General features: G+C 36.4%; 2 protein-coding genes across 3 annotated transcripts in view; one reads left to right on the top strand and one right to left on the bottom strand.

Annotated features, from left to right (window-relative positions):
• Window positions 1–13,536, top strand: part of LOC107007566 (acetolactate synthase small subunit 1, chloroplastic-like) — a 28,874-nt gene extending 15,338 nt beyond the window's left edge. Inside the window, exons 10-12 of the mRNA XM_015206239.2 lie at window positions 11,273–11,425; window positions 11,962–12,027; window positions 13,018–13,536. Coding sequence (XP_015061725.1) covers window positions 11,273–11,425; window positions 11,962–12,027; window positions 13,018–13,101 — 303 coding nt within the window. The 3' untranslated portion in view covers window positions 13,102–13,536. The remainder of the gene's footprint in view (window positions 1–11,272; window positions 11,426–11,961; window positions 12,028–13,017) is intronic.
• A 7,203-nt stretch (window positions 13,537–20,739) lies between these two features.
• Window positions 20,740–25,181, bottom strand: LOC107007478 (pentatricopeptide repeat-containing protein At2g37230). 2 transcript variants are annotated; one of them, XR_001455105.2, is made up of 3 exons: window positions 22,784–25,181; window positions 21,459–21,553; window positions 20,882–21,371 (listed from the first exon to the last, which is right to left on the bottom strand). XR_001455105.2 is itself a non-coding variant. In XM_015206103.2 (2 exons), exon 1 carries the CDS (start codon window positions 25,001–25,003, stop codon window positions 22,808–22,810), a length of 2,196 nt encoding a protein of 731 aa, XP_015061589.1. In that variant the 5' UTR covers window positions 25,004–25,181; the 3' UTR covers window positions 20,740–21,553; window positions 22,784–22,807. The 2 variants fall into 2 exon arrangements, 1 of the variants encoding a protein (XP_015061589.1); XM_015206103.2 differs by having other exon boundaries at window positions 20,740–21,553.
• Between the last annotated feature and the right edge of the window lie 1,723 nt (window positions 25,182–26,904).

The following is a 26,904-nucleotide window of genomic DNA, read 5'->3' as shown; positions in this document are numbered from 1 at the left end:
TAAAGAACGAAATGAATTGATATTATTACAAACAAACCCAGTTTACTTACTTAAGCCCAGCTACTCAAACAAGGTCATTAAAATATAGTTAGCCACAATAAAATGGACTCAATGCTGATGGAGATTTTTTTTTGAGGAAGTTAACATTTTAGACAAAATACACCAATTCTGTATTTCAGTAGTAATTACAGCAAAACCAAATATATCTATCACCTATACCCCTCACAAACCATCTAAAAAGTGAGCAATGTCCTCCACCTTTCTAGGGAGGACATAGTTACACCAAAAATAAAAGTTTACAAGGCAATTCAATTTCAAGCTCGGGAAAGGGATGCTCTTGTTTTCAAAACGTCTCTGGTTCCTTTCCTTCCATATTGTCCACCAGATGCAACCAGAGACTATCTTTTATCTCTCCTTGTTGCCTGACATATTTCCTTCTCTATTCCAGCCTGTTAGGCTTATGATGTATGCCTTGGCATGAACCAAACCCTCAAGTTAAAAAACACTTGACAAAGTTTCTCTGTCACTCTCCAATGGATGAAGAGATGGTTTGTTAACTCAGTTTTTCTTTCAGAAAAAAACACATGGAACATGATTGCCTTCCCCTTTTCATTAGATTGTCCCGAGTTAGTACTGCTTGCGTGGCTACAAACCAGGTGAAACAAGCCACCTTGTGAGGTATTTTAATTTTCCATATCATCTTCCAGGCCATGGTAAGAGCATTGCAACTGGCCTATCAAGGTCTCTGTACGCTGATTTTACTGTGAATTTCCCATTTTCGGCCCTCAACCATTGTAGCCCGTCTTTGTGAGAAATATTGGAGAAAATATTATTGAATTGTGTATCTAAATTGTTACATGAAGACCCTATTTATAGAATATAAACACTAAATTGGAAACCTTTTCCAACTATAATTCCTATTCTTATTCCTATTATAATTCCTTTTCTAAGTAAGAAATACTTATTCCTATTCTAACACTTCCCCTCAAGCTGGTGTATACAAATCATATGCACCTAGCTTGTTACAAATGTAATTAATACGAGAACGTGTGAGAGACTTGGTGAACATATCCGCAAACTGATCATTTGACTTCACAAATTTTGTAACAATATCTCCTCAGAGTATCTTTTCTCTGACAAAGTAACAGTCAATCTCAATGTGCTTAGTCCTTTCATGAAACACTGAATTTGATGTGATATGAAGAGCCACTTGATTATCACACACAAGTTCCATTTGATCAATTTTGCTACATTTGAGTTCTCCCAGTAACTGTTTGAGCCAAACTAACTCACAAGTTGTTGTCGGCCATTGCTTGATATTCTGATTTTGCACTAGATCGAGCAACCACATTTTGTTTCTTACTCTTCCACGACACCAAATTACCTCCAACTAAAACACAATATTCGGATGTCGAACGTTTGTCAGAGGGTGATCCTGCCTAATCAGCGTCTGTATATCCAATGATATGCTCATGACCTTGATCCTCAAAGGTGGTCCTTTGCCGGGGGCTGACTTTATATATCGAAGAATACGAACAACTGCTTCCCCAATGACTATCACAAGGGGAAGTCATAAACTGACTTACAACACTCACGGGAAAAGAGATGTCTGGTCTAGTCACTGTGAGATAGTTCAACTTTCCAACAAGTCGTCTATGCCTTTCAGGATTACTAAGTGGCTCCCCCTGTTTCGGAAGAAGTTTAACATTCGGATCCATCGGTGTGTCAATAGGTCTACATCCCATCATTCCTGTCTCCTCAAGAATTTCTAAGGCATACTTGCGTTGAGAGATAACAATGCCTGATCTAGATTGAGCAACCTCAATACCTAGAAAATACTTCAATCTGCCAAGGTCTTCAGTTTGAAAGTGCTTAAAAAGATGTTGCTTTAAATCGGTGATACCATCTTGATCATTACCGGTGATAATATCATCAACATAAACAATCAAATAGATACATCGACCTGGTGCAAAATGTCGATAAAACACAAAGTGATCAGCTCCACTACGAGTCATGTCAAACTCCTGAATTACTGTGCTGAACTTCCCAAATCAAGCTCGAGGAGATTGTTTCAGACCATAAAGTGACCTACGCAATCGACATACAAGGCTACTAGACTCCCCTGAGCAACAAAACCAGGTGGTTGCTCCATATAGACTTCTTCCTCAAGATCACCATGCAAAAAAGCATTCTTGGCTAAAGTTATCTACGGCCCCTTAAAGTTGTCCGCATATTTCATTTAAACACCTCAACTAAGGCTAGTACCTATTGAACACCTTACATATTCAAAAGTGATTCCTATTAGACACAAAAAACTGACATGTCAAAAATAGTGTATTTCACACTCTTAAAGCGCGTGAAGGAATTTAAAAATATATTTTTTCTTTTTCTTTTCAACTTACACCCTAATTATTAAATACTAAGAATAATTAATTAATTAAAAAAACAAAGGAACATTTCTGTCTTCTCCCCCATCTTCCCTGCAACTATTCATTCTTTACCAACACCCACCCCCTCCACCTTTCTCTCTTAACCTCTCCAATTCTCCAATTTTTTTATGATATTGATTTCTTTTTTTTTCCAAATAATCCGACGAAAATTTATTATTTTCGTTGAAAAAAATATTTCAACGAGGCTGATTTTTTTTTTGTAAGTGTAATAAATGATTATTAGACAATAGGCGAAAGTTTTTAAATCATAATTAACGCTATTAGAATGATAGGTGAATGAGGGGTTAACTTAGATATGGATCAATGATATAATATCGACACCGATGAAAGTGATAAAATTCGAGAAAGGGAATGATTTACATGTGGTTGAAGTGCAGCAACCCAATAGAAAGGAAAGCAAGATCCGACGGAGAAGAAGAAGGGTTGAGGCAATGTTTACTGGTGGCTGAGGCGTAGTAACAAAGAAAATACATTCGCCGGAAAAAAGAAGAAGAAATAAGTTGGGTGGAGGGTGGAGTGGGGTAGGGTGGGGGTGGGTCAACTTTAACATTATATTTTGTTTTCTAAAAATTCTTTTGGAATTATTTGAATAGAGTTTATAATTTTTTTTATTCAATTGCCACGTGTCAATATTGTATTGGTCTATTTTTCATGTATATGCGTTTGAGATGCACGCATGTTTGTGCTTTTATTAATTATCATTTTGTGTTAAATAGGTATAGATTTGTTAAGATTTAAGTGTTCAATAGGTACTAGCCTTAGTTGAGGTGTCTAAATGAAATATGCGGACAACTTTAAGGGGCCGCATATGCTAATGACGAACGGCAGCCATAGATAGAGAAAGACGAACATATGCTATTTTAGCCACAGGAGCGAAAGTGTCACTATAATCTTGTCCAAATATCTGAGTATACCCTTTGGCGATAAGGCGAGCCTTAAGTCGATCAACCTGACCATCTGGACCAATTTTGACTGCATAAACCCAACAACAATCAATAGTAGATTTACCTGCAGGAAGGGAGACAAGCTCCCAAGTACCACTCTTATGTAAAGCAGACATCTCATCAACCATAGCCTGCCTCCATCCAGAATGAGAAAGTGCTTCCTGTAGTCTTAGGAATGGAAACAGAGGACAAAGACGACCCAAAGGCATAATGTGGTGATGATAGACAATGATAACTTAAGAAGGTATAATGCGGGTTAGTATTTCGAGTAGATCATATACCTTTTTGAAGTGCAAGCGGTGGGCTAGGTAGAGGCAAGTCCGCAGTAGGAGCAGGGTCTGGCGCATGACATGAATCATCTGGGACTAAGATTGGACGTGGACGGCGATGATAAGTTAGTAGTGGTGGCATTGCAACTGGAGATGTCGACGTAATTGTAGATCCCTCAAAGGTTGGCACAGGTAAAACTTAAGGTATGGGCAAGACCATAGAGACATCAGTATGATCATAAGATGTATAGTAAGGCCGAGACTCAAAAAATGTAACGTTAGCGGACATAACGTATCGATGAAGATCATGTGAATAACAACGATATCCTTTTTGAACTCTAGAGTAACCAGGAAAGACACATTTGAGGGCACGAGGAGCTAATTTATCTTTCCTTGGGGCTAAATCATGAACAAAGCATGTGCTCCCAAAGACACAAGGGGGAATAGGATAGAGATGTGACTGAGGAAACAATATGGAATGTGGAACTTGATTCTGAATAGACGAAGAGGGCATTCTGTTAATTAAATAACAAGCTGAAAGGACTGCATCGCCCCAAAAACGCAGCGGAACATGGGATTCAATAAGGAGAGTGTGAGCAGTTTCTATGAGATGCCTATTCTTTCTTTCTTTCTGCGACACCATTTTGTTGAGGAGTGTATGGACAAGATGTTTGGTGAATGATTCCATGGTCAGACATAAATTGCTGAAATTGGGATGATAAGTTTTCTTAGGCATTATCACTACGGAAAGTATGAATAGAAACACCAAACTGATTTGTATTTCAGCAAAGAAACTTCTGAAAATAGAAAATAACTCAGAACAATCTTTCATTAAAAAAACCAAGTATATCTTGAATAATCATCAATGAAACTAACAAAATAACGAAATCTAAGGTGGAACTGACTCTACTAGGACCCCAAATATCAGAATGAACTAATGAAAAAATAGACTCTGAACGACCCTCAGTACTACGAGAAAACGTAGCATGAGTGTGTTTCCCAAGTTGACACGACTCACAATCTAATGTAGATAAACTAGACAAACTAGGCACCATCTTTGCAGTTTGGATAGACTCGAATGTCCCAGACGTTTGTGTATTAGATCTGGGGAATCTGTAACGGAGCATGATGTCAAGGAATTTGAAGAAGTAAGATAGTAAAGGCCTTGTGATTCATGCCCTGTTCCAATCATCTGTCCCGTTGCGGTCCTGTATGAGAAAAAAATCATCGAAAAAAGTTATGCTACAATGTAGGGATTTCGTCAAACGACTAACAGATGCTAGATTAAAAGGAGAACCAGGAACATAAAGAACAGAGTCTAGGGTGACAGAAGATAGGGGTTTGGCTTTTCCAACCCCTTTTGGTTTTGTTTGGATCCTATTGGCTAAAGTAATAGCTGGAAGAGATTGCGAATAAACAATATCAGATAGAAGTGATTTATTACCAGAAATATGATCAGAAGCCCAGAGTCCCATGACCCATGTTCCAACAGTACTCAATTGCGACACAAGCAAAAGAATTACCCGTGACAGACACATCAGGTTGTGCAACCGAAACTACTTGTGGAGACGTTTGCTTATTTGCACGAGACTGAAGGAACTCATCATTCTATCTGAGCAATATGAGCATTATTGGATGGTTGATTAGGTTGAGCACCATATGCTACTGGTGGAGATGACTGATTACTTGCGCGATTTCGAAGGAACTCATTATATTCCTTTAGAACAAGAGGATCATAATTGGATGGTGGACCATGTAAAATATGACATATGTCACGAGTGTGTCCAGACTTATGACAATGACTACACTTGGATCGAGGTTTCCCAAAATGTCCTCCCCCTCGCCGATTCTCCGTAGACTGATATGTAAGCTTTTCAAAGTTTTGAGATGCGAGAATAGAGGAGTCAACAATGGGTGATGAAACGACTTTGCGACTAGGATGTGCCGCAAGACGAAGGAGGCGAGAGAATGATTCATCGATTGGAGGAACTGTAGGGCTAGTAAAAATTTCATTATGCACAGAATCATTATCAGGAGGAAGTCCAGCAAGAGTAAGAACTAGAAACAATGTTTGTCTATGTTCTTGTTGTTTTTCCACATCCGTAGTTACTGGCATCAACGTGTCGAATTCCTCCATGACTGCCTGTATCTGTCCCAAGTAAGTAGACATTCTTGTTTCTTTAAGTTGGTCAATCGAGATATCACATCATAGAATCGAGAGATGTCATTAGTGTATAAAGCACGCACCTTTTCCCAAACTGTATAACACGTTTGGAATGGGCAAAACAAGGGCATCAATTTGGAATCAATCGAATGCCATAGGAGACTACATAATTGAGCATCTACTTTCTCCCAATGTGCTTTGACTTTTGCATCTTTCTCACTAGCTTTGCCTTTACATCTACCACATAAGTCTTGTTCATTAAGTGATCCACCTTGACCCTTGCACCACAATTCAACTGATAAAGCCCAAGATAAATAGTTTGAACTTCCCAATAGAAGTTCTGAAGTGATTATAGGGCTAGAATTTCCAATCCCTATATTATTAGAACCAAAAACATCACATCCAAAAGATATTATGCTAAATTTGTTGCGGGAACAACAAAAAAATCTTTATTATTGAGATCTGATCGTCGGAAAATTCAAATCTCAAAAAAATTGCCGTAAACAGCTTGAAAATAGCCGGAACCCTAATTCCGGCGATCGAATCTGGTCGGAATCGGAAAAAAATTACATAGTCAGCCTCAGAATGAAGAGGCGACTCAGATAGAAAAAATATTGTCGAAAAAATTGGCCGAAAAAAGTCACACGCGCCGGCGCGTGGGTCTGACAGTTCACTGGCAAAAATCCTACCGGCGGCGCATGTAGCACTGGGGATGATTGGGCTTTGCTCGCCGGGAAATTCCGCAGCTAGTGGTGGTGTCAATTTTATGAAAACAGTGACGGAAAATAATAATTATCCGGACAGCAACTAGGTTACCGGAAAATATTATTTTTTAAAATTTTTTTTTCTCACAATTGCTCTGATACCATGTGAGAAATATTGAAAAAATATTATTGAATTGCGTATCTAAATTGTTACCTGAAGACCCTATTTATAGACACTACATTGGAAACCTTTTCCAAGCTAGAATTCCTATTCTTATTCCTATTCTAATTCCTATTCTAAGTAAGAAGTACTTATTCCTATTCTAACAGTCTTCATTTGTGTTAAGGTTTTTGGCCTGCTTCAATGAACTATTCAACATTCTCCTGAAAGAGAGATTCCGTCCTTGGCTGTCGCTGACATCTGTTATTGCTGCCTCCTCCTGTTGGTTCAGATTATACATCACAGGGTACAACTGTTTCAAGGGGTATTAACCAGCCCACAAATCATTCCAGAATGATATCCTCCTTTCTTTTCCTATTTCAAATTCTTGAATTTCCCCATACTTTAGGCCACTGGCTCCTGATTATTTTCCATAGACCTACCCCATAAGGACTTCTAGCTTCCTTAGTGATCCATACAGTCCAAACTTTGGTTTTTACAAAAGCAGTTCTGGAGATGTGATGACTCAAACAACTAAATAGCATCAGTTTCAAAAATAATTGAGTTGACGAACCAAGAAGCTGGGGACGATTGTGAAAATGCCATGACAAACATGAAAGGCAGTAGGAACACAAACTGATAGTAAAAGAAACAAAGAAGATGTGCAATTAGTTGAATCTTTGAGACAGCTATATGGTCTATCGAGGATGCTGAACCTTTAAATATTAGTCTCAAGTCGAGGAGATAGATGGGGAGGTGGATGAATCTTAGTGAGTTTGTCAGAATGTTATTAAATTGAGCAAGCATTTTGGGATTGATACTCATGGTTTCTAAACAGGTGCTTTGGCCCTCTTCATGAATATTGATAGCAAGCAAGTAAACAGGAGTCAGAGCCTGTGGTTTACGGCAACTCCATTAATAAAAGACCTACAGGAATTGAAAGGTTTGGGCATTGATATGGAACTCCAAAAGCATAGTGGTAAGGAACCGGGGAAGGAGGATTTAATTGGGAAATAATGATTGTCAAAATAATATCTTGGAACCTGAGGGGGTTAAATCTCAATTCTCAGGGCAAAGAGAATGGTTAATAGTTTGATCCTTAAATGGAAAGCAAATGTCTCCTGCTTTCTGGAAACAAAACTAGAAAAATATTTGGGAACAATTAAACAACGTGGGAAATATGGGAGTGAAGTATGAACAATTAGAGGTTAGTGGAACTAGGTGAGGCACTCTAATGATGTGGGACAGCAAGATATAGGAAGGCAATGGGTCCTATAATCTTGACATGCAATTTTAGATAAAATTGAGGACTTCAAATGGCATATGACAGGGGTTTATGCTCCAAATTGTAACAGTGAAGGCCAAGAAGTTTGGTGGGAGATTGGTGCTACAAGGGGCTTATTCACATTTTACAAGGCCTTGGGTGATAGGTGATGATTTCAATATTGTTAGATCCACTTCTGGAAAGAGGAATTGTAGCAGAAGGACTAGGTACATGAATGGATTCTATAACTTTATTGAAGACGAGAGATGTTTGATCTTTAACTGGTAGGGGAATCTATATATGGACCAGGAAACTAGTTTGGAAACATCTTCCCTATTGATTGGTTCTTCTTCTTCTGTAGAATGGAATGATATGTTCAGCAATACAAGAGATGCTCCATAGGGGAGAACACCAAATCTTACTTTCAGTTCGAAAATTGGTGGTTGGAAACTGAACTTTTTAGTGATAGAGACATTTTGGTGGACATCTTTTGTTATAGAAGAAAGGCCAAGTTATATCTTAGCCACTAAACTTAAAGCTGTGAAAGACAAATTGAAAGAATGGAGCTCAAGCACATGTATGAAGTTGGAGATGGGGAAAATTTTGATTCTGAACCAAATTACAGAACTGGATTAATACAGCAAGAAAGATGCTTGAATGAGGAAGAGTTACCAGAAAAGCAGACCTGCTATGGAATTTGAAGATTATGCTAAAGATGAAGAAATAACTTGGAAGCAAAGATCCAGAAACCGCAGCCAAAGCAATGGCATAGAAATACGAAGTTCCTCCAAAGGATAGTCAATGTTCATATGAGGAACAACTATATTGACCTGTTGGTGGTGGAGGGGGAGACTATTGTGGAGACAACTGATATCAAAAGGGAGATCATTACATTTTGTGAGAAGTTATACTCTTGACACTGCAGATGGAGACCATGTTGTAACATGAACAGTTGCCCTTCAGTCACTACAGAGGAAGAATTACAGAAGCCTATTGAGGAGAAGGAAACCTGGAATGTCTTAAGTTATGTGTAACAGATAAAACTCCTAAACCAGATGGATATACTATGGTTCTTTTTAATCAAATGTTGGAGAGTAATAAACACAGATTTAATGGCAACTGTGTAGAATTTTCACTCTCAAGAGGTGTTTGAAAAAAGTTCCAATGCCACTTATGTGGCTTTGATTCCTAAAAAGGAATAGAACTTGACATATGAGGGACCTTAGAGGTATTTACAAGTTGATCTCCAAGATCTTCACTGAAAGACTTAGAAAGTTATGTATAAATTGGTAGATTCATAAAGGGAAGGCAAAATTACCTTCGGTGTACTGACTGCTTATGAAGTACAGACTTCAGAAAGAAGGAAGGGAAACCAGGCATCATGTGCAAGTTATACATTGGGAAAGTCTATGACCATGTCAACTGAAAGTCTTTTGTTGGGAATATTGCTTAAGATGGGGATTGGAAGCAAATGGCTTAGATGGACGAAATTTCACAAAGCACTGTCAAATTATATGAAAGTGGCTTTCTGGAAGACAAGAGGGGTGAATAACCCTTATGATACCAGTCTCTGGAGATCCATAAGAAACCTGTGGCTATGTTTTCTGAGAAAAGCTGACTTCAATGTGAAGGAAGAATATTTTTCTGGGAGGATGATTGGCTGGGTATTGGAAGCCTCAAACAGCTATATCCTGACAAATATAACTTGACGACAGGGTCTACACTGGATGAAGTATGGTCCACACAAGGGTGGAACCTTACTTTTATAAGGATGATGCATGTTTTAGAAATGAACAGATTATCAAACCTTTTTAGCACCTTGGAACAGTGCAAGGGACTGCAGGAAGGCAAGACACTCTCAAATGGAGAAGTCATAATAAAGGGTATTACGTGTTGAGCTCTGCATAGAAATACATGAATCAGAGGGATCACAACTCAGTTATTTGCTTTGGGAACTTACATGGAAAGTAAAGCTATCGTACCAAGTGTCAGTTTTCACTTGGTTGGTTTGGGAAGTTGTTCTCTCTCCGGGATAAACCAAACATAAGAGGATTCCAACTTTGGTAGAGATGCTATTTATGTGGAAAAAATGCAGAGACAATTAACCATCTGTTTCTACATTGCAAAATGACCAGCCAGTTATGGAATTTGTTTATCAACCTCAAGAGGTATCAGTTGGGCAATTCTAGGAAAACATTTAAAGTCTTGACGAAATGAAAAAAGAGGGTAAAATGCAACACAAAAGAAAGACAGATGGGAAATTTCCCCAACAACAATTTGATGGACAATATGGAAGAAAAAGAACTCAGAGTCATTGAAGATACAAGCAACCCCTTGCAAAGATTCAAAATGAAATGTATTCTTCAATTTTGTTTTGGTGCAAGTCAGAATATATAGATGATCCAGTTATAATAATCGACATTCTAGGTTTCTTGTAAGAACAGTAGGGAGTTCTTAGTCTTTAGTTTTCGGATCCTCTGATATAACTCTCGTTTTGGTTCCGGCACATTTTTGTGCTGGTTATTTGTACACAGTTCTGTTACCTTCTAAAAGATAAGTATTGAATTGTTGATGGATTATTGGACTATTGATGTGTATGTCATTTTACATATATAACTTTAAGAGCCTGTTTATGCTTTAGATTTTGCATTGTACGTTACTCCTACTAGTATTTGAAACTACAGTGAGTGATTTTTATGAGGTGTGGTTTTTAATGAGCATCATTTCAGAATCTGTGAAATGGGTGACCTTTATTCCTTCTACTTCTTTTTGTGTAGATCAGGGCTAAACAGAAAATTACATATAGAAATACAGTGTATGCACCTTAACATGCGATGTCCCTTGAATTTTCAAATCATTCATGTCGAACGAGGGACTAATTTGTCTATCTTTGAAAATGAATATGCTTGAAGTTGTTTCTCGGTTTTGTAACTAACTCCAGGGACGTAAAACAATCTTTTGGTCCTGATCGGACCTACTTCATCGGGTTAAAGTGCAAATTCTGACATATTGTTTCAATTTTTCTAAAAAGCATGCATATTCAATTTTCTGCGGGTGTTTTTAAAATCCTTAATCCTTTTATTTCTCTTAAAGAAAAATCAGATCCAAACATTTGTTGTCCAAACAAAAACCGACCAAAGAAAGATAACTGTTTTTCAAGCCAAGAACCAAGTGCTGTTTTACTGTATTAAACACAATGCTGCTGTCCCCATACATGCAACTTGTAGGGACCCTATTGATCTAAAAGTACAGTTTAATTTGCATTCCTATTTGTGAATGAGCAGAAAATGATGAATGGATTTGTTGCATCTGTTCAGGTTCGGGATTTTACTCACCACCCATTTGCTGAGAGAGAATTAATGTTGATAAAGATTGCTGTTAATGCTGCAGCACGCCGTAATGTTCTGGATATTGCCAGCATCTTCAGAGCAAAAGCTGTTGATGTGTCTGACCATACTATAACTCTTGAGGTGAAGATTCCTTTGCACTAGTATTTTGAATGTGTTCTCTGGACTTCGTTTACAGGCTGTCTTTGGTACTGGGTGTACGATATGCCTATTTTGGGTTAATGCAAGAAACATTGTGTATTAAATTTGTGATATATTGAAGTTTGTTTTTTCTAGTGCTCCTGCTTCATCCTCCATTTCCCAACCTTATTTGTAAATGGAAATACATCATTATAGCTGATGCTCGCATCACTTGCATAAGGTTTTTCCCTTCATTGAAGAAATTGGCATGGACAAGCTATTGCTTTATGAACATGCAATCATTCACCATTCCATTTTACTCACTCAGATTACCATGGATCATGATAAATCAGTTTTTTGGTTCTTTATGTTTGTACGGTGTAACACTCTTTGAGCGTTGTCCTGAAGTATGAGCTTTATCTATCTGCACTTCAATTTTTAATTAATAGACCAACCTGGCAGCCCTTTACTTTTATCTAATATGGATGAAGCTTCGCTAGGCCATTTTAATGAGCTATTGTTTTCTTTGCTTTGTCCAGCTTACAGGAGATTTGCATAAGATGGTTGCTTTGCAGCGGCTACTAGAGCCTTATGGTATTTGTGAGGTCAGTTACCTATTGCACTCCTGTTATTCGATATCAAAATTATTATCCAGTAATATGCAGTGTATTTGTGAGGTCAGTTACCTATTGCACTCCTGTTATTCGATATCAAAGTTATTATCCAGTAATAGGCAGTGCTGCTGCTAGCGTAAGAATGAGGTTGTAAGAAGGGCTCCGAAGTCCAGGGATTGTGATAGGGATGGACTGTAATGGGTAATTGTGATACAAAGGGATAAGGGTCACTATGATGGCTAGGCTTTATTACAGCGTTTCAGTCATTTGTTTGGTTCATGAGATTAAGAGAACGGGGATCAAATTATGCATTGTTCATGAAATGAAGTCTATCGTTTCAGTCATTTGTTTGTTTCATGAGATTAAGAGAACAGGGATCAAATTATGCATTGTTTATGAAATGAAGTCTAAGTATGAACCTTTCTGAAGAGATGCTGTTGACCTAAATTTATTGCATAATATGTACATTCTTCTTCAGGAGATTTTTTATGTCAATGTGGAATATGAATTTTTGCATTAAATTGAGCAAAAATAAGGTAGTAAGACATTGAATAAGCACCATAAAGGGAACAAAACAAAAAAAGGAAAAAGGATAGTGGGAAGCACGAGGGAAGGGGGAGGATGGAGATGTAAGAGATAATCAGGTCATTTTATGGTGTGGCTATGCAGATGCTAAAAGCTATTAATTAGCTCAAGAAAGGGAAATGCAGTAAATCGAGTTCAATGTTATACTAATGAGTAGATTTCATTGTACAACCCAAAAGGAAGATGATATTGTATTCCTTATTTAGCCTACCACATGAGCAGGTATGACTAAGTTCATGTAGTGGCTAAAACAGCGCATATTGTACCACCATGATCTGTATATTTTCCAAAAGCTCTATGTTCATGAGTTCAAACGAAAAGTTTAATTTTCCTTTGCAATTTCCGTTATGGTTGTGTTTTTCGAGGCTGAGCTTCCTGACCTGATTACTCTACCAGGTAGCACGAACAGGACGTCTGGCGCTGGTACGTGAATCAGGTGTGGATTCAAAGTATCTACGAGGATATTCTTACCCTTTGTAGTCTAGAATCCTTAGGCTTGAGGAAAATGCCTGCTCTTAGTGTATACGTGTGTGAACATGGATGGCTGAATTAAGTTGCATAATACAGAGATGGCCTCCATTGCAACTCTGCAGCTTCAGATCAAGTTCGTTCTCATAATAGTACATGTTCTTTATGTGTTTTAGCTTATTTGCAAGGTTTTTTTCCCCAAAAAACGAATAGGGTACAGTTAAACCAGTACATAGGCCAGTCTTTGATAACTTTCTTGTGAACAAAGAAAATCATATCTTTGTGGTACAATGATTTTCAGCACTTTCGTCTTTTTTCCTTTTTATTTTTTTTGCTTCTTTTATTCTTTATCAATGATAGTTCTTCAATAAGCTTTGCTTGAACATGATTGATATTGCTATTTTCCGAGAAATGAACAATGAATTACAAGTAAAATATGACTTTAGCCATATTGACTTCTGAATTTGAAGGTGATATGAAACATTTTGATTGTTCATCTTTATTCTTTTTTCTCTTATATATGATGTCTGTCTTCAGCTACTCGTTCTATTGATGCTTGTTTTATCAGCCTTTACAGTAGGTGAACAATTTTACCATTTGACACTTGAGAAGGTTGAATTTGTCGAGGACAACATTTTAGGTTTGAAAAGGATCCCATATGGTTGTTCCACTACTACCAAATGGTTGTGGATTGTTGCTTTCAATTGCACAAGCAAGTAAGTGTGAGTAATATAGCGGCTCTTTCATAGCCGGATTATCAAACTTAAATGACTTGTCAATTAACTATCTTAATAAATTATACTACTATAATTATTTATTCAAGGGTGCTAGAATAGTTCGATTTATATTTGTAAACTAACAATATAAGAATTGAATAATACAATTATCTTACAATGATGGGGGCAACTCCAAGGCTATAGCTTAATTTAGGAATTCATTCTTCACAAATCTTTTTCGTATTTCAGATGGTCATCAAACTATTGATTTACAAGGTTAATTTTATCATTACAATCTTTCTATCTCTAATTATCTACTCCAGTTGAGTGTGTAACTACATCGTTGAGTGGGACAGACATAATCAATAGTTGAACATTTATGTTTCATCCGGTTTCATAAGCAAGCATGGTATTTTGTGGGTGCCAATCCTAAACACAAATCAATTCAAGTGATATACAAGAAAAGATCATGCTTTTTGTGTCCATGTTCTATCTCTCTATTCTTCTTTCGAGTTCAAAAGTAAACAAGGTATTTGTTCTAATAGTGGCCTAGCATCAAAACATCAAACCAAGAATACAAGAATACTTTATATAAAAAAAAAACAACTTAATCCAAAGAAATCAATGTTTAACAATCGTTCGTAGTCATAGTCCAAAGCAAGGGTCTTTAACTATTAATGTCTAAAAAAAGAAGAAAAATAACCCTAATGGTGAATTCTATTCCTTGCCTCTTATGCTAAAAAGTATGATGGCCACCTTCAAAAGAGGCATAATGTTCTATTTATAGGGTTTGAAAAATAATTGTTCTTCTTGGATTTGAAATTGTAAAATTTAGGATTTTTTGTTGGGGCTTTTGGAGCAACGCGCCACCATAGTGCCAAACCTAAGCTTCAGCAGTTTGGGAAGGGCAAATGGGTCAATTCATAAAACTTTTCAAAAAAGACTGACCGAATAATTAATCACCACTAAAAATCACGTATTTTTGCTGGGGCTTTTGGGGCAAGGCGCCACCATAGTGCCAGACCTAGGCTTCAGCAGTTTGGGAAGGGCAAATGGGTCAATTCATAAAACTTTTCAAAAAAGACCGACCGAGTAATTATATTATTCACCACTAAAAATTACGTTTTTCCTCGAACCTAAAACAAAAGAAAGTACCTAAAGCTTAAAAAATTTAAGGGTATCTGGCATGCAAATCTGGCTCTGTCTCCCAAGTCGTCTCACGGATTGAATAATGTTACCACTGTATCTTCACTAAAGCAATCTCTTTAGTCCTATGGTTCCACACTTGCCTATCCGAAATGGCTATAGGCTCCTCCTCAAAAGATAAGTTTGGACCCAACTCAACTAAATCAAGAGGAACTACACGGGACTTATCTGGCACATACTTCTGAAGCATGGAGACATGAAAAACGGGGTGCACAACTGACAAGCTAGACTGGGGGCTAACTTATAGGCCACCTCTCCCACACAACTCAAATATCATTAGGCTCGATGAATTTAGGGCTAAGCTTGCCATTTTTTCAAACCCTATAACACCCTTCATAGGTGATACTTGGAGCCAAGCATGATCACCTCCTATGAAACTAAGGCTCGAACTCTCCGATCCAATATAATTCTTTTATCTACTCTAGGATGTTAAAAGTCTACCCTAGATCACATGAAGCTGCTCCATAGCATCTCTAAGAAAGTCTGTATCCAATGAATACGTCTCAGCTGTATCGAACCATTCATTCAAAGTTCTACAACATCTGCCATACAAGGCCTTAAATGAGGCCATTGAGTGGTAATTGTTGTTGTAGGAAAACTCTGCTAAGGGAAAATATCGATCCCATCTAGCACCAAAATCAATTACACAAACTCGGAGCATGTCCGCCAACACTTGAAACGTCTGCTCGGACTGACCATATGTCTGAGGATGAAAAGTTGCACTCATATCTAGCCGAGAACCCAAACCATGTTGCAATTCCTTCCAGAAATGGGAAGTGAACAACGAACCTCGATTAGAGACAATAAAAATTGGGAGCCCATGCAATCGCACAATTTGACTGACATAAAGCTCGGCTAACTGCGGACACTCGAACTGGAATGAAATGGGTGGACCTGATCAACCTATCAACAACCACCCAAATGGAGTAATAACCGCCCACAGTGGCAGGTAGTCCCATAACAAAGTCTATAGTGATATGTTTCCACTTCCAAATAGGAATAAGCCTCCTCTGAGATATACCTCCAGGTTGATCGTGCTCACACTAGAGGTATTGGCAATCAAACACTTCAAAACAAATATACAATATCTCTCTTCATCCCAGATCACCAATAGTGGTGGCTCAGATCATGATTCATCTTCATTGCACCTGGATGAATTATTTATTTGGAATAGTGGGCCTCTTCAAGAATCAGTCTAATCAAATCGCTCGCCTTAGGCATGCAGATCTTTCCCCAATCCTCAAGAAACCATCAAAATCAAGGACAACCTCCTTGGCTTCCCCTCTCATCACCTTGTCTTGAATGAGACATAACTTCTCATCATCAAATAGACGCTTACGAATCTGCTCAACTAAGCATAAAAGCAATCAAACCACCTGCCTCCTTAGAAATGTAATTGGAAGAGACTATTGGATAATCTCTGAGAATCTTTAGCCAATGGTCTCTCATTCACACTAATAGTGGGAAGAATTCCTATGCTAGAAGTCTTCCTACTCAAAGCGCCAGCCACCACATTAGCCTTACTTGAATGATACAAGATAGTGATATCGTAGTCCTTCAATAGCTCAAGCTATTTGCGCTACCTCAAGTTCAGATCCTGTTGAATGAAGATATACACAAGACTTTGTTGGTCCATGAAGAACTCACAATAAACCCCACACATATAATGTCTCCAAAGCTTAAGCACAAATAATACGACTACCAACTCCAAATTATGAGTAGGGTATTTCTTCTCATGGGTCTTCAATATCCTAGAAACATATGCGATTACGTTTCTTCTTTGCATCAGAACACCATTTGACCCTACTCCAGAAAGATCGGAATAAATAGTGAAGTCTACACCCTTCTCAGGTAAAGTAAAAATATGAATTGAAGTCAACAAGGAGCTTTTGAAAGTTATCCTCACGCTCGTCAGACCAAGATGTTGTCAATGAACACTATCACAAAGGAGTCCAGATAAGGTCACAATACTGCCTTCATCAACTCCATGAATGTTGGAAGGGCGTTAGTCAAATTGAAAGACATCACAAGAAACTCATAGTGCCTGAATGTTGTCTTAGGGATATCTGATGTCCTAATCTTTAGCTCGTGATACCCAGAAGTCAAATCAATCTTTAAATGTACCCTGAAGATGATTAAACAAGTCATCAATACGAGGAATATGATACTTGTTCTTCATGGTCACTTTGTTCAATCGTTGATAATCAATACACATCCTCATTAATCCATATTTATTCCTCACAAAAACACAGAAGCACCTAATAAAGAGACACTAGGGCGAATAAACCTTTTACTCAATAAATTATGTAGTTGATCCTTTAATTCCTTCAACTTGGCTGGAGTCATAGAATAAGGAGGAATAGAGATGGATTTGGCGCATGACTCTAAGTCAATAACAAAATGAATATACTATTTTTTAAAAAAAAACTAGAATGTTAGTGGGAAACATATCTGGAAACTCTCGAATCACGGGCACAAAACATATGGAAGGTGGCTCAACACTAGTATCCCGAATAAAAGACAAATAGGACAAACAACCTCTATCAACCAATCACTAAGCTCGAATGAAGGAGATAAATTTTACAAGGGTAAGAACCACTAACACATGTCCACTCAATTCTCGGGACACTATGCATCCCTAAAGTCACAATCTTAGCATAACTATCAAGAATACCATGATGCGGAAAGAGCAAATTCATACCCAAAATAATATCAAAGTCTACCAGTACCAAAAAAGATCAACTTTACCCAAGTATCATACCCGACCAAAGAAATAAGACAAGATTGATACACTCGATCCACCACTAAGGACTCACCCACTGTCACTGGTATAGAAACATGAATAAGCACATGCATGCAATCAGACATCATATCAAACCTAGTAGCAAAATAAGTAGATACATATGAGAAGTAGACCTCATATCAAACAATACAGACCCAGGTTGATAGCAAACTGGGATGATACCTATAATCGGTTGATAGCAAACTGGGATGATACCTATCATCACAAACATCAGAAGTATCGGCCTTAGGCCTTCATGGAAAAGAATATCATTGGGCCTCACGTCCGCCTGCAGTATGAGTAGAACTTGTACCTCCACCATACGTAGCTAGAATACCTCTACCATAGTCTTGCCACCTCTACCGTTCTGACCTCTGCCTCAAGCCCTAGATGGAGGCACTAAATCTCTAGCTGGAGTAGCTGAAGAAGAACATTGGGGTTTTGAATTAATCTGAAGAGGAAATTGTTACATCAGATGACTGGGATCCCCACAAGTTAAAAAAAAAGACCTCGGCATGGATAACTGCTACTGCAAACCAGACGAACTACCATGGCCACCTCGGTCAGAACCATAAGATCTTAGGTGACTGCCCACTCTCACATGCTAGCATAATAGCATGAACCATCCCACGACGCTAATAAGAGCTACTACCTCTATGTGAAGCTCTGCCTCCAAATAAGGCACTAGAAAATTGACCAGACAATCGGGCTCTCTTGGGATCCCAAAAATCCTCCAAAATCATCAACTTTATCTCTTTGGCGTAAACAACAATTTTCATAATTTTCTCTTGTGAGGCGAGGGTATCGAATGAAAGACTATTATTTACCATATCTCTAATATAATGTTGTTAGACAAAATGATAATGTCCACACTAAATAGCAATAGGAAGAGAGTAACAATGACACCAAATATTAAAATAGGATAAATATGATACATGAATAAGTAATACAATAATATTGATGAAAACTTGGTTGAGTGTCAAAAGACTTCTACTCACCACTCTTTTATTTCTTACAACTTACTATAATATTACTACCACACTATTTTCTCACAGATTAAGAAATAGCTTGTGGATTACTCTCTATTGCTTCACTATTTTGGTGTATCTTCATGTGTTCAATTTCTAGTCTATTTATAGAATTTTGAATCTCTTGATTACATCATTAGTGACATAAATGTGGCAGCCAATTTTCATAAAAGCATTGCTACCAAACTTTGACTACCAACTTCTAGAAATGTGGCTGCCAACTTTCACATTTGTGGTTGCCAACTTTTACATTTGTGGCTATTAAGTTCAACAAGTGTGACTACCACATTAGTTGTTACCAAGCTTTTGTTCCCACATTTCTCACCATATTTGTACAACTTTCATTATCAATGATCAAGGAACATACCTTTCTATGATCTTGCATCAAGCATGGAATGTATTCTCTCTTTAATCAAGTTTCTCTTTAGAAAGTGCCCCACATGATTCGCTTCACAATGCAAGAAATATTCACATTCTCTCCCCTTCTCATGCGACAAGCAACATTCTCATTTGCCTCCAACTTCTTTTAATCACCCTACATGGATTCTCCATCATACTAAATCTTAGGGTCATGTTCCTCACTCTCCACATCACACTCCTCCTTATCATCAGAATGATACTTATCACGTAGTGCAACACTTGACCTCCTATAGGGACATTCACTTGCAATGTGTTCTCTATCTTGATATTTATAACATTGAATATTAAAAGGATAAGGAAACTTAGGTTTTGAATGATTACCTCTTTTAGCTTTATCGTCCTATTTTGCTTTATAATCTAGTCTAGCTTGGGTAATAATCTCCCTTTGCTTTCAAGACTTCGTCAACCTTAGAAGCATCATGAAAAGCTTCTTCCATGCCCCAATAATGTTGGAGATTTCATGTGTCAAGTTGGCTACTAATCTTATCACTGTATAGCTCAAATGCTCTTCAATCTTGGTTTTCATCCTCAAGTTTTCAATAGTACTCCTCAATTTTTTTGGTGCCGTGCTGAAGCATGTACACCTTCTTAAGAACATCCTGATAATAGTTAGGTTTCACTACCTCGACTCCATGCATGATCATAATCTCTACCAGCTCTTGCCAAGTATGCAAGTCATAGCAGTCAAATTGAGCAAGGGATTTGTTTTACCTTCAAAGCAACTAAGATGTTATTGGTGAAGAAGATCCTCTGACTTTGTAACTTCCACTCAAGGAACTAATCAAATCACTACTACCTTTTAATTTCGGAAGATTGACTGTGATGGTACTCAAAATTCGATTTTGGTCACCTCTACCTCCGCACCCTTTCCATCTATAACCTTGGCTCTGACCAAGCCTCTAGATAGTTACCCTATCCCTAGGTGCTACATTGCCACTCCATACCAGATGTTAGGGTTCACCCCACCATCTATTTGTTGTAGCCTCATCATTCATGTCAACATCAAAGGATTTGGGAATTGTTTATCTAGGAAAAACTCTTGTTAAACTTTTTGCAGATGTAGAAAGGGTGGTACATGTAAAGGTGCATGTGGAACAATTAGTAGAGGTGCGGGAGATGATACTAGTGGTGCCACAAAACGAGGTGTTCCTTTTGTGAGGGTAATATGGTTGCCAATTTGGATGGGGAGTGTCTTGAGGGGTTATCTCTTTGAAAAGTAGGTTGATGGAAGGCTTGACGTTACATGGGAGTTATATGTTCTGTTGTTATTTGCCATACTTTTTCAACACTTTCTTTGTAATTGAATATGTTGCACTTTGAGCCGAAGGGCTTTTTAAGATAGTCTTTCTACTTCTATGAAGTAGTGATGAGGTTTCTATACATTCTATCCTCATTGTTTTAGTTTAAGATGTCTTACAATAAAACCCGTGAAACAAAGAGTAGCTCCACAAAAAACTTAATTGCAGTGATGTCAAAACAAATTTGCAAGGTCCAGGAATCATTTTTAAAGCTCAAACTAGAATTATTACAACTTTTGACGACTAAATTGTTTTCAACATCAGAGCTACTCAATTGCAACAACTTAACGTTTGTTTGTTGCAACAGATAGTCTTAAATTTACAGGTACTTTGAAGAAGTACTTGACAAACAAGAAATGCTGCTGAAAAATGCTTATTAAATTTATTGGTCAAACACAAACTACTTCTCACCAAAAGCCAATCAAGCTATAAATCACATCAAGACAATGGGAATTCTCTCATACACCCAAGTATGAGACAACAGTCTCCACCTTTAAAGTGCCATTGCTAGGTAAAAGCAGTTACAGAAATGATTTATTTTTGGATGAAATAAACAAGTGTTCACACTATGTCTTCTGCTTTTTTCCATATCAGTTATAAATAAATGAAGAGTTGCATCGATACTCTTTCAGGTGGATCCAAGCATTCTATCATACTTCGAACACGTTATACAAGCCAGTGTGACACATTTAACTAAGCCACACATAACCATTGATAATATATTTTTGCATAATCCACCTGGACTATCGATGAGTGAGAGCGTATCACCTGTCAGCATTCATAAAGTTCTCCCTTGGACCATCCAGGATTGTTCCAACGTTAGCATAACTAACTGAAATGAAATAAAGGATGAAAATTACAGTAAACACAATGTTCTGGAAAAATTTTTGAGTAGACAAGCGCAAAAAAAGACACCCACAAGCCCTAGTTCCTGAAGCTAATGACAGGGCCAGAGGAGTGTTTTTCTTTTAGCTATAGAGAGAACCTGCCCCCATGATCATCTAGGTGTCAAATCTGCAACAACAGCAAACAATTTTGGAGCCTTTAGTTTGAGCTAAGTAGTGTGGCGCAATAGATAACCTAAATGTGAACAAACTTCAGAACAAAAAATGGCACACGTGTCAAATAAATAACTTGGCTCATTTCATAAACAAACCGTGATGCAGGGTTGTCCATTCAGGTTCAGTTCATTTGCTTCTATCTAACAGGTATATGCAGTTAGCCAGTAAAAAGAGATTAAACCATCAACAAGATGTCTTTTACCTTTGCTAAATCTTTTCTTTTTCCTCTTCTTTTCTATTTAGCAAAGCATCTTAGCGCAATCTTATTAAACATAGATACTTACCATCATTAGACATGGAAGGAGACAATAGGATGAATCAGATTTTAAATGCCACAAGATAAAAAGTAATACAATAAGAGCAAAGAAATTGATGTTCAACAGGGATGGCAAGAGAATAGTGATTGAAAATACAAGGAAAATCATCATATATAAGAAAGAAAGGGAATAAATACACAAAGGCCGTGAACTTTAAACATAGGAAAGCACCATTAACAATTATGGAAAGGAAGCTAATGGAAGCTTAAATGCATGAAGTGAAATTGGTAACAGGGCATGATCTATCTTTTATTTTTTGTACAACAGAAGTCATTATCTAGATGTATAGTGTGGATGGACTAGTCATTCAAAAGAATGGCATAAATGTATACCAACGGTATATGAAATCCACTCAATCCTTTTTTCACTGACCCGAAAAAGCAAGAATAACTAGATCTTTACAATTTCTCTCGAGCACAGCAGCTCACTGGACAAAAACAGGGGTAATGCAAAAATATTGTTCTTTCACCACAACATCAACTTCTTCCGTATAATTGAAAATGATACAAACACCTCATTTAGTATAAATATTGGAAGATAGCACAAACAAAATTTTTTTATGTTATTCACTAAAGCTAGAGATAAAAGAATAAATCAAACAAAGGCCACTCATAAAAAGTTAAACACTCATCCAATTGTAGATGTCGTTAGACCTCAAATCACATTCCCTATGTTCTTTCCAGATAACTTATGGTTATAAGCATTTGCATATCTAAAAGATAAAATTCCTACATAAAGATATAATATCTGACTTCAAAATGCAAAAGCTTAAAAAGGGAAAATGACAATAGGCTTCTCATATTATTCTGCTTCAAAAACAAAATTCCTGTCATCATCTTTCATAAATGTGATTCAGAAATTCTAACCTGTAACCAGTAAAATTACAGGAATCAGGTAGCAATGGGTGTCTTTTTCTTCCCTTTCTTGCTGTCAAGTGTTGTTTCCTTTCCGAGTATCATTCTTCTAAGAATATCTGCTTGCTTTGTGTTTCCCTCATCATTGAGGCTCTTAATTAACTCTTCACAACTCTTGTGATCTTTCACTCCTCCATTTTCCATCATCTTGCACAAAATAGAATAGGCATTAAGTGTCTTCCCAGCAGCTAAGAGAGAATCCAGCACCTTATCATAGCTTGAAAAGTCTATGTTACAATTTCGCTCTAAAATGAAATCTAACAGCTTCAGAGCTGCAGTAGTTTTTCCTTTCTCACATAGAACTGATAAGAGACCATCAAGATCAGGTGAGAGACTGTTGTGCAACAACAATTCAATTCTTCCGAGAGCCTCCTCGACATGGCCCCTCATGAGGAGGGCTTCCAAGATGGTAGAAATCAAATCCATGTGTTCTTTCACTCCCTTCTCCAACATGATTTTCATCACTCGACTTGCTGTTTGAACCCTTCCATCACCCATCAGGCTCTCCATCACTGATCTATACAACAATGAGTCCGGGTCATGTCCATGTTCAAGCATATTGTCCAAAGCAGCTTTAGCATCAGCAGGCTCCCCTTTCTTCAGATAGCCCTCAACAAGTGATTTGTGAGCAATACTGTCAGAAAGAACCTTTCTTCTGCCCATAATCTTCAACAGTTCAAAGGCTGAATCAGGAACCCCTTCTCTTGAGTGCCCACATACAAGATTGTTAAAGGCAATAGGATCTTGAACCCCAGTTTTCATCAACTGTCTAAAAAGAGTTTCAGCCTTGCCTGTTTGGCCATTATTGCATAGGTAATCAATAATCAGGTTATATGCACTTGGTTCCATAGACGAACTACTCTGCGGTCGCAGGACGATTTCTTTCTCAATAAGCTTATCCAGAAATTTGATAGCTCGATCATAGATACCAGCCTTGCAGAAATTCTCGATTAGGACACCATAATGTCCAGCCTCTGTGGGAACACTTAACCTAATCATAGTTTTCAGAACATCAGCTGCAGCATCTAAATCACCTGCCTCACACTGTCCAGAGATTAACCTTATGAAGATAGAGTTATCCTTGGGTGCAATATACCTCTCTTCCATCTCTTTCAAAATCGTTCCAGCTTCAGACATTTTCTGAGCATCACAAAGCCCTGGTAACAGTGTCGAATAAGTAATAGCATTTGGTTTAATACCAAAACTTTTCATCTCTTCAAACAATCTCAATGCATCATCTATTCGCTCAACCGCACTATATCCTTTAATAAGTGTTGTATAACTGATGACATTCGGCTCTATATTTCTTGCTTTCATTTCCACAAAGTACTTCTCCGCTTCTTCTATTTTCTTCACCCGGTTATATCCATTAATCATAGTATTATAAGTTACTACATCGGGCATAATCCCCTTACTCTTCATATCCTCAAAAAACCTAATTGCAGTATCCACCTTTGACGATAAAAAGAATCCCCAAATCAAAAGATTATACGTATGTCCAGTAGGTTCAATGCCCTGATTAACCATCCTATTAAAGTACCTCTTGGCCATCATATATCGTCCTCGACGAGTTATCACATTAAACAAAGCATTATACGATTTAACAGTCCTTTCAACACCTAACTCTTCCATTTTCTGAAACAACTTAACACTCTCTTGAACAATCCCAGCTTTACCATAACTATCAATCATCAAAACCCACAAATCCTCATCCCAATCAACACCCTTATTCGGCATATCAAGAAGTATACACCTAGCATGATTAAGCTTTTCAGCTCTACCAAGAATTTGAATAATTTTAAAATGGGTTTCTCTATCATGCCTAAAAAGACCAGATCTTTCAACCCACCTAAAGAACTGCAACGCATGTTCAGAATTTTTCGCACTATGTAACACATTGTAAACAAGTTCATGATCAAATGAAGGAACAATATTTCTAATGGAATTCTGTAAACGTGTAGTCCAGGCACGAGTAGACATCATTCTGCAAATGAGATCTTCTAGTTTTTCTTGGGGTTTAGGACTGTTACCTTTTGGAATTCGTTCATGATTGTTGAGAGATTCGGTGTTGTAGAAGAAGATTGTTGATCTTAGGCATAATGGTGTAGCCGAAACTGTGAGGAGCTTCTTCGGTTTGAAAATGGCTGATCTTGATGCACACAAAGAAGCCATTTTTGATCCAATTTGGAGTTTGTGCGATCTGTAAATGGAGGAGAAATTAAACTTTGGGTATCATATACAGAGGCTGCAGGGTTTAGGGTTTTCGAATTCTTCCAAGCTTTTCTTTTTTCTTTTTCTTTATTTCTTCTCTTCACAATTCACACATAACCCCCTGCATTGTCATATCATATACAACAATATATATTTACGAGTCGTCTGGTAGACAGTATTAAATAAATTATATATGTATTTTTATTTTATTTTATGTGGTATTTTTATATTTCAATATTTAAATAAATGTATTTTTAATCATATATTTTTTATAGATTCTTTTAACATTTTGAATTATCAATTATTAAAACTTATATTATTCAATTTATGTAGTTTATAAATATGTAAATTTCATTTCAATATAGTGATTTAGAGCTTGTTTGGCATTGCTGTTGGGAGGTTAAAATTAATTAATTTAATTTTTGTGAAAAGTGATTGTAGTGTTTGACAAATTTTCAAAACTGCTTTTAAAAAAGAAGAAGCAGAAATCTTTGATCATATTTTCTTTATAGATTCTTTTAACATTTTGAATTATCAATTATTGAGATTTATATTATGCTTTATATACTGTACAATTATGTAAATTTCATTTCAATACAGTGATTTAGAGCCTGTTTGGCATTGTTGTTGGGAGGTTAAAATTAATTAATTTAATTTTTGTGAAAGTGATTGTAGTGTTTGACGGAAGTAGAAAATTGTTTTCTTAAAGATTAAAATATACCTCCCATATATACGTACTTAGTTACTTACCAATATGGAATTCGAAGAATTTATTAACTTATCTTTTGTTGTATTGCCGATGGAAAAGTGGCTAATAATTCACAAAATTTTAAAATCTTTTTAATTAGACACCATTGTTACTAATAATAATAATAGTAATAATTATAATAATTAAATATCAAAATATGTGTAAACTTATACTAACCACCATAAAATTTTGATTTTTTTAATTACAAACATATTGCTAAAATAAAAATAAAAACATAATTCCAATTAAAAAATAAAAATAAAAAACTGAAATATTTAAACTAAATTTCAAAACAGGAAATAAAAATAAAAAATTTGAAGTTTAGTGTCAGAGCCTAATTTTGTGGAACTATCAAATATTATCCTTTTAAATATCTTAATTTATATATATATATATATATATATATATTCATTTTTATTATATGACTCCCTCCTTTTTTGTTTTATGTGTATTTATTTTTTATTTTATTTCAAAAAAAGAAAATAAATTTTTTATTTTAATTTTTTTATAGCATATTTAATATCACAAAATTTTTAAAAATTTCAATACACAAATTTTAAATATACATATAAATGTTAATTTTAATTTTGATTGATTCCACCTAATATTATACTTGATATATAATTATTAAGAGGTAACCGTAATCATTATTTATTTATTTCATATGATAAATAGATATCACAATAACTCATACAAAAATGAAGAATAACAAAAATGAGGTAATACTAATAATAATAACTAAAGATCGTTTTAGAACTATTTAATTTTCTTGTTATCATTCTTAGATTTTTGCTTGCATGAAATTATATTTTTACCTTTGATCATCATTCACTTCATATATAGAAAGATGCTTCTAGAATTATATATTTTTGAATAAATATTTGTTAGAATGAAATTACATTTATATTTTTGGTCGTCTTTAATAAAAATATATCATATTACAACAAGAAATTTTCTGTCATATTACAACAAAATCGGAATAAACAAAATTTTTTGTTGCTCCCTTTCTTAACAAACAACAATTTTCTATTTGTTGCTCCTTTTACTAACAAATAAAACTTTTTGTTTCTCTCTTTCTGAAAATACAAATTTTTTAGTTGTTCACTTTTGCTAT

The sequence above is a fragment of the Solanum pennellii genome, chromosome 12 (genome assembly GCF_001406875.1).
Source record: "Solanum pennellii chromosome 12, SPENNV200".
Taxonomy (NCBI): domain Eukaryota; kingdom Viridiplantae; phylum Streptophyta; class Magnoliopsida; order Solanales; family Solanaceae; genus Solanum; species Solanum pennellii.
This window is presented reverse-complemented; position numbering and strand designations above follow the sequence as displayed.

Coding starts and splice junctions, on each gene's coding strand:
- LOC107007478 (XM_015206103.2), bottom strand. CDS start 25,003: ATGGCTTCTTTGTGTGCATCAAGATCAGCCATTTTCAAACCGAAGAAG.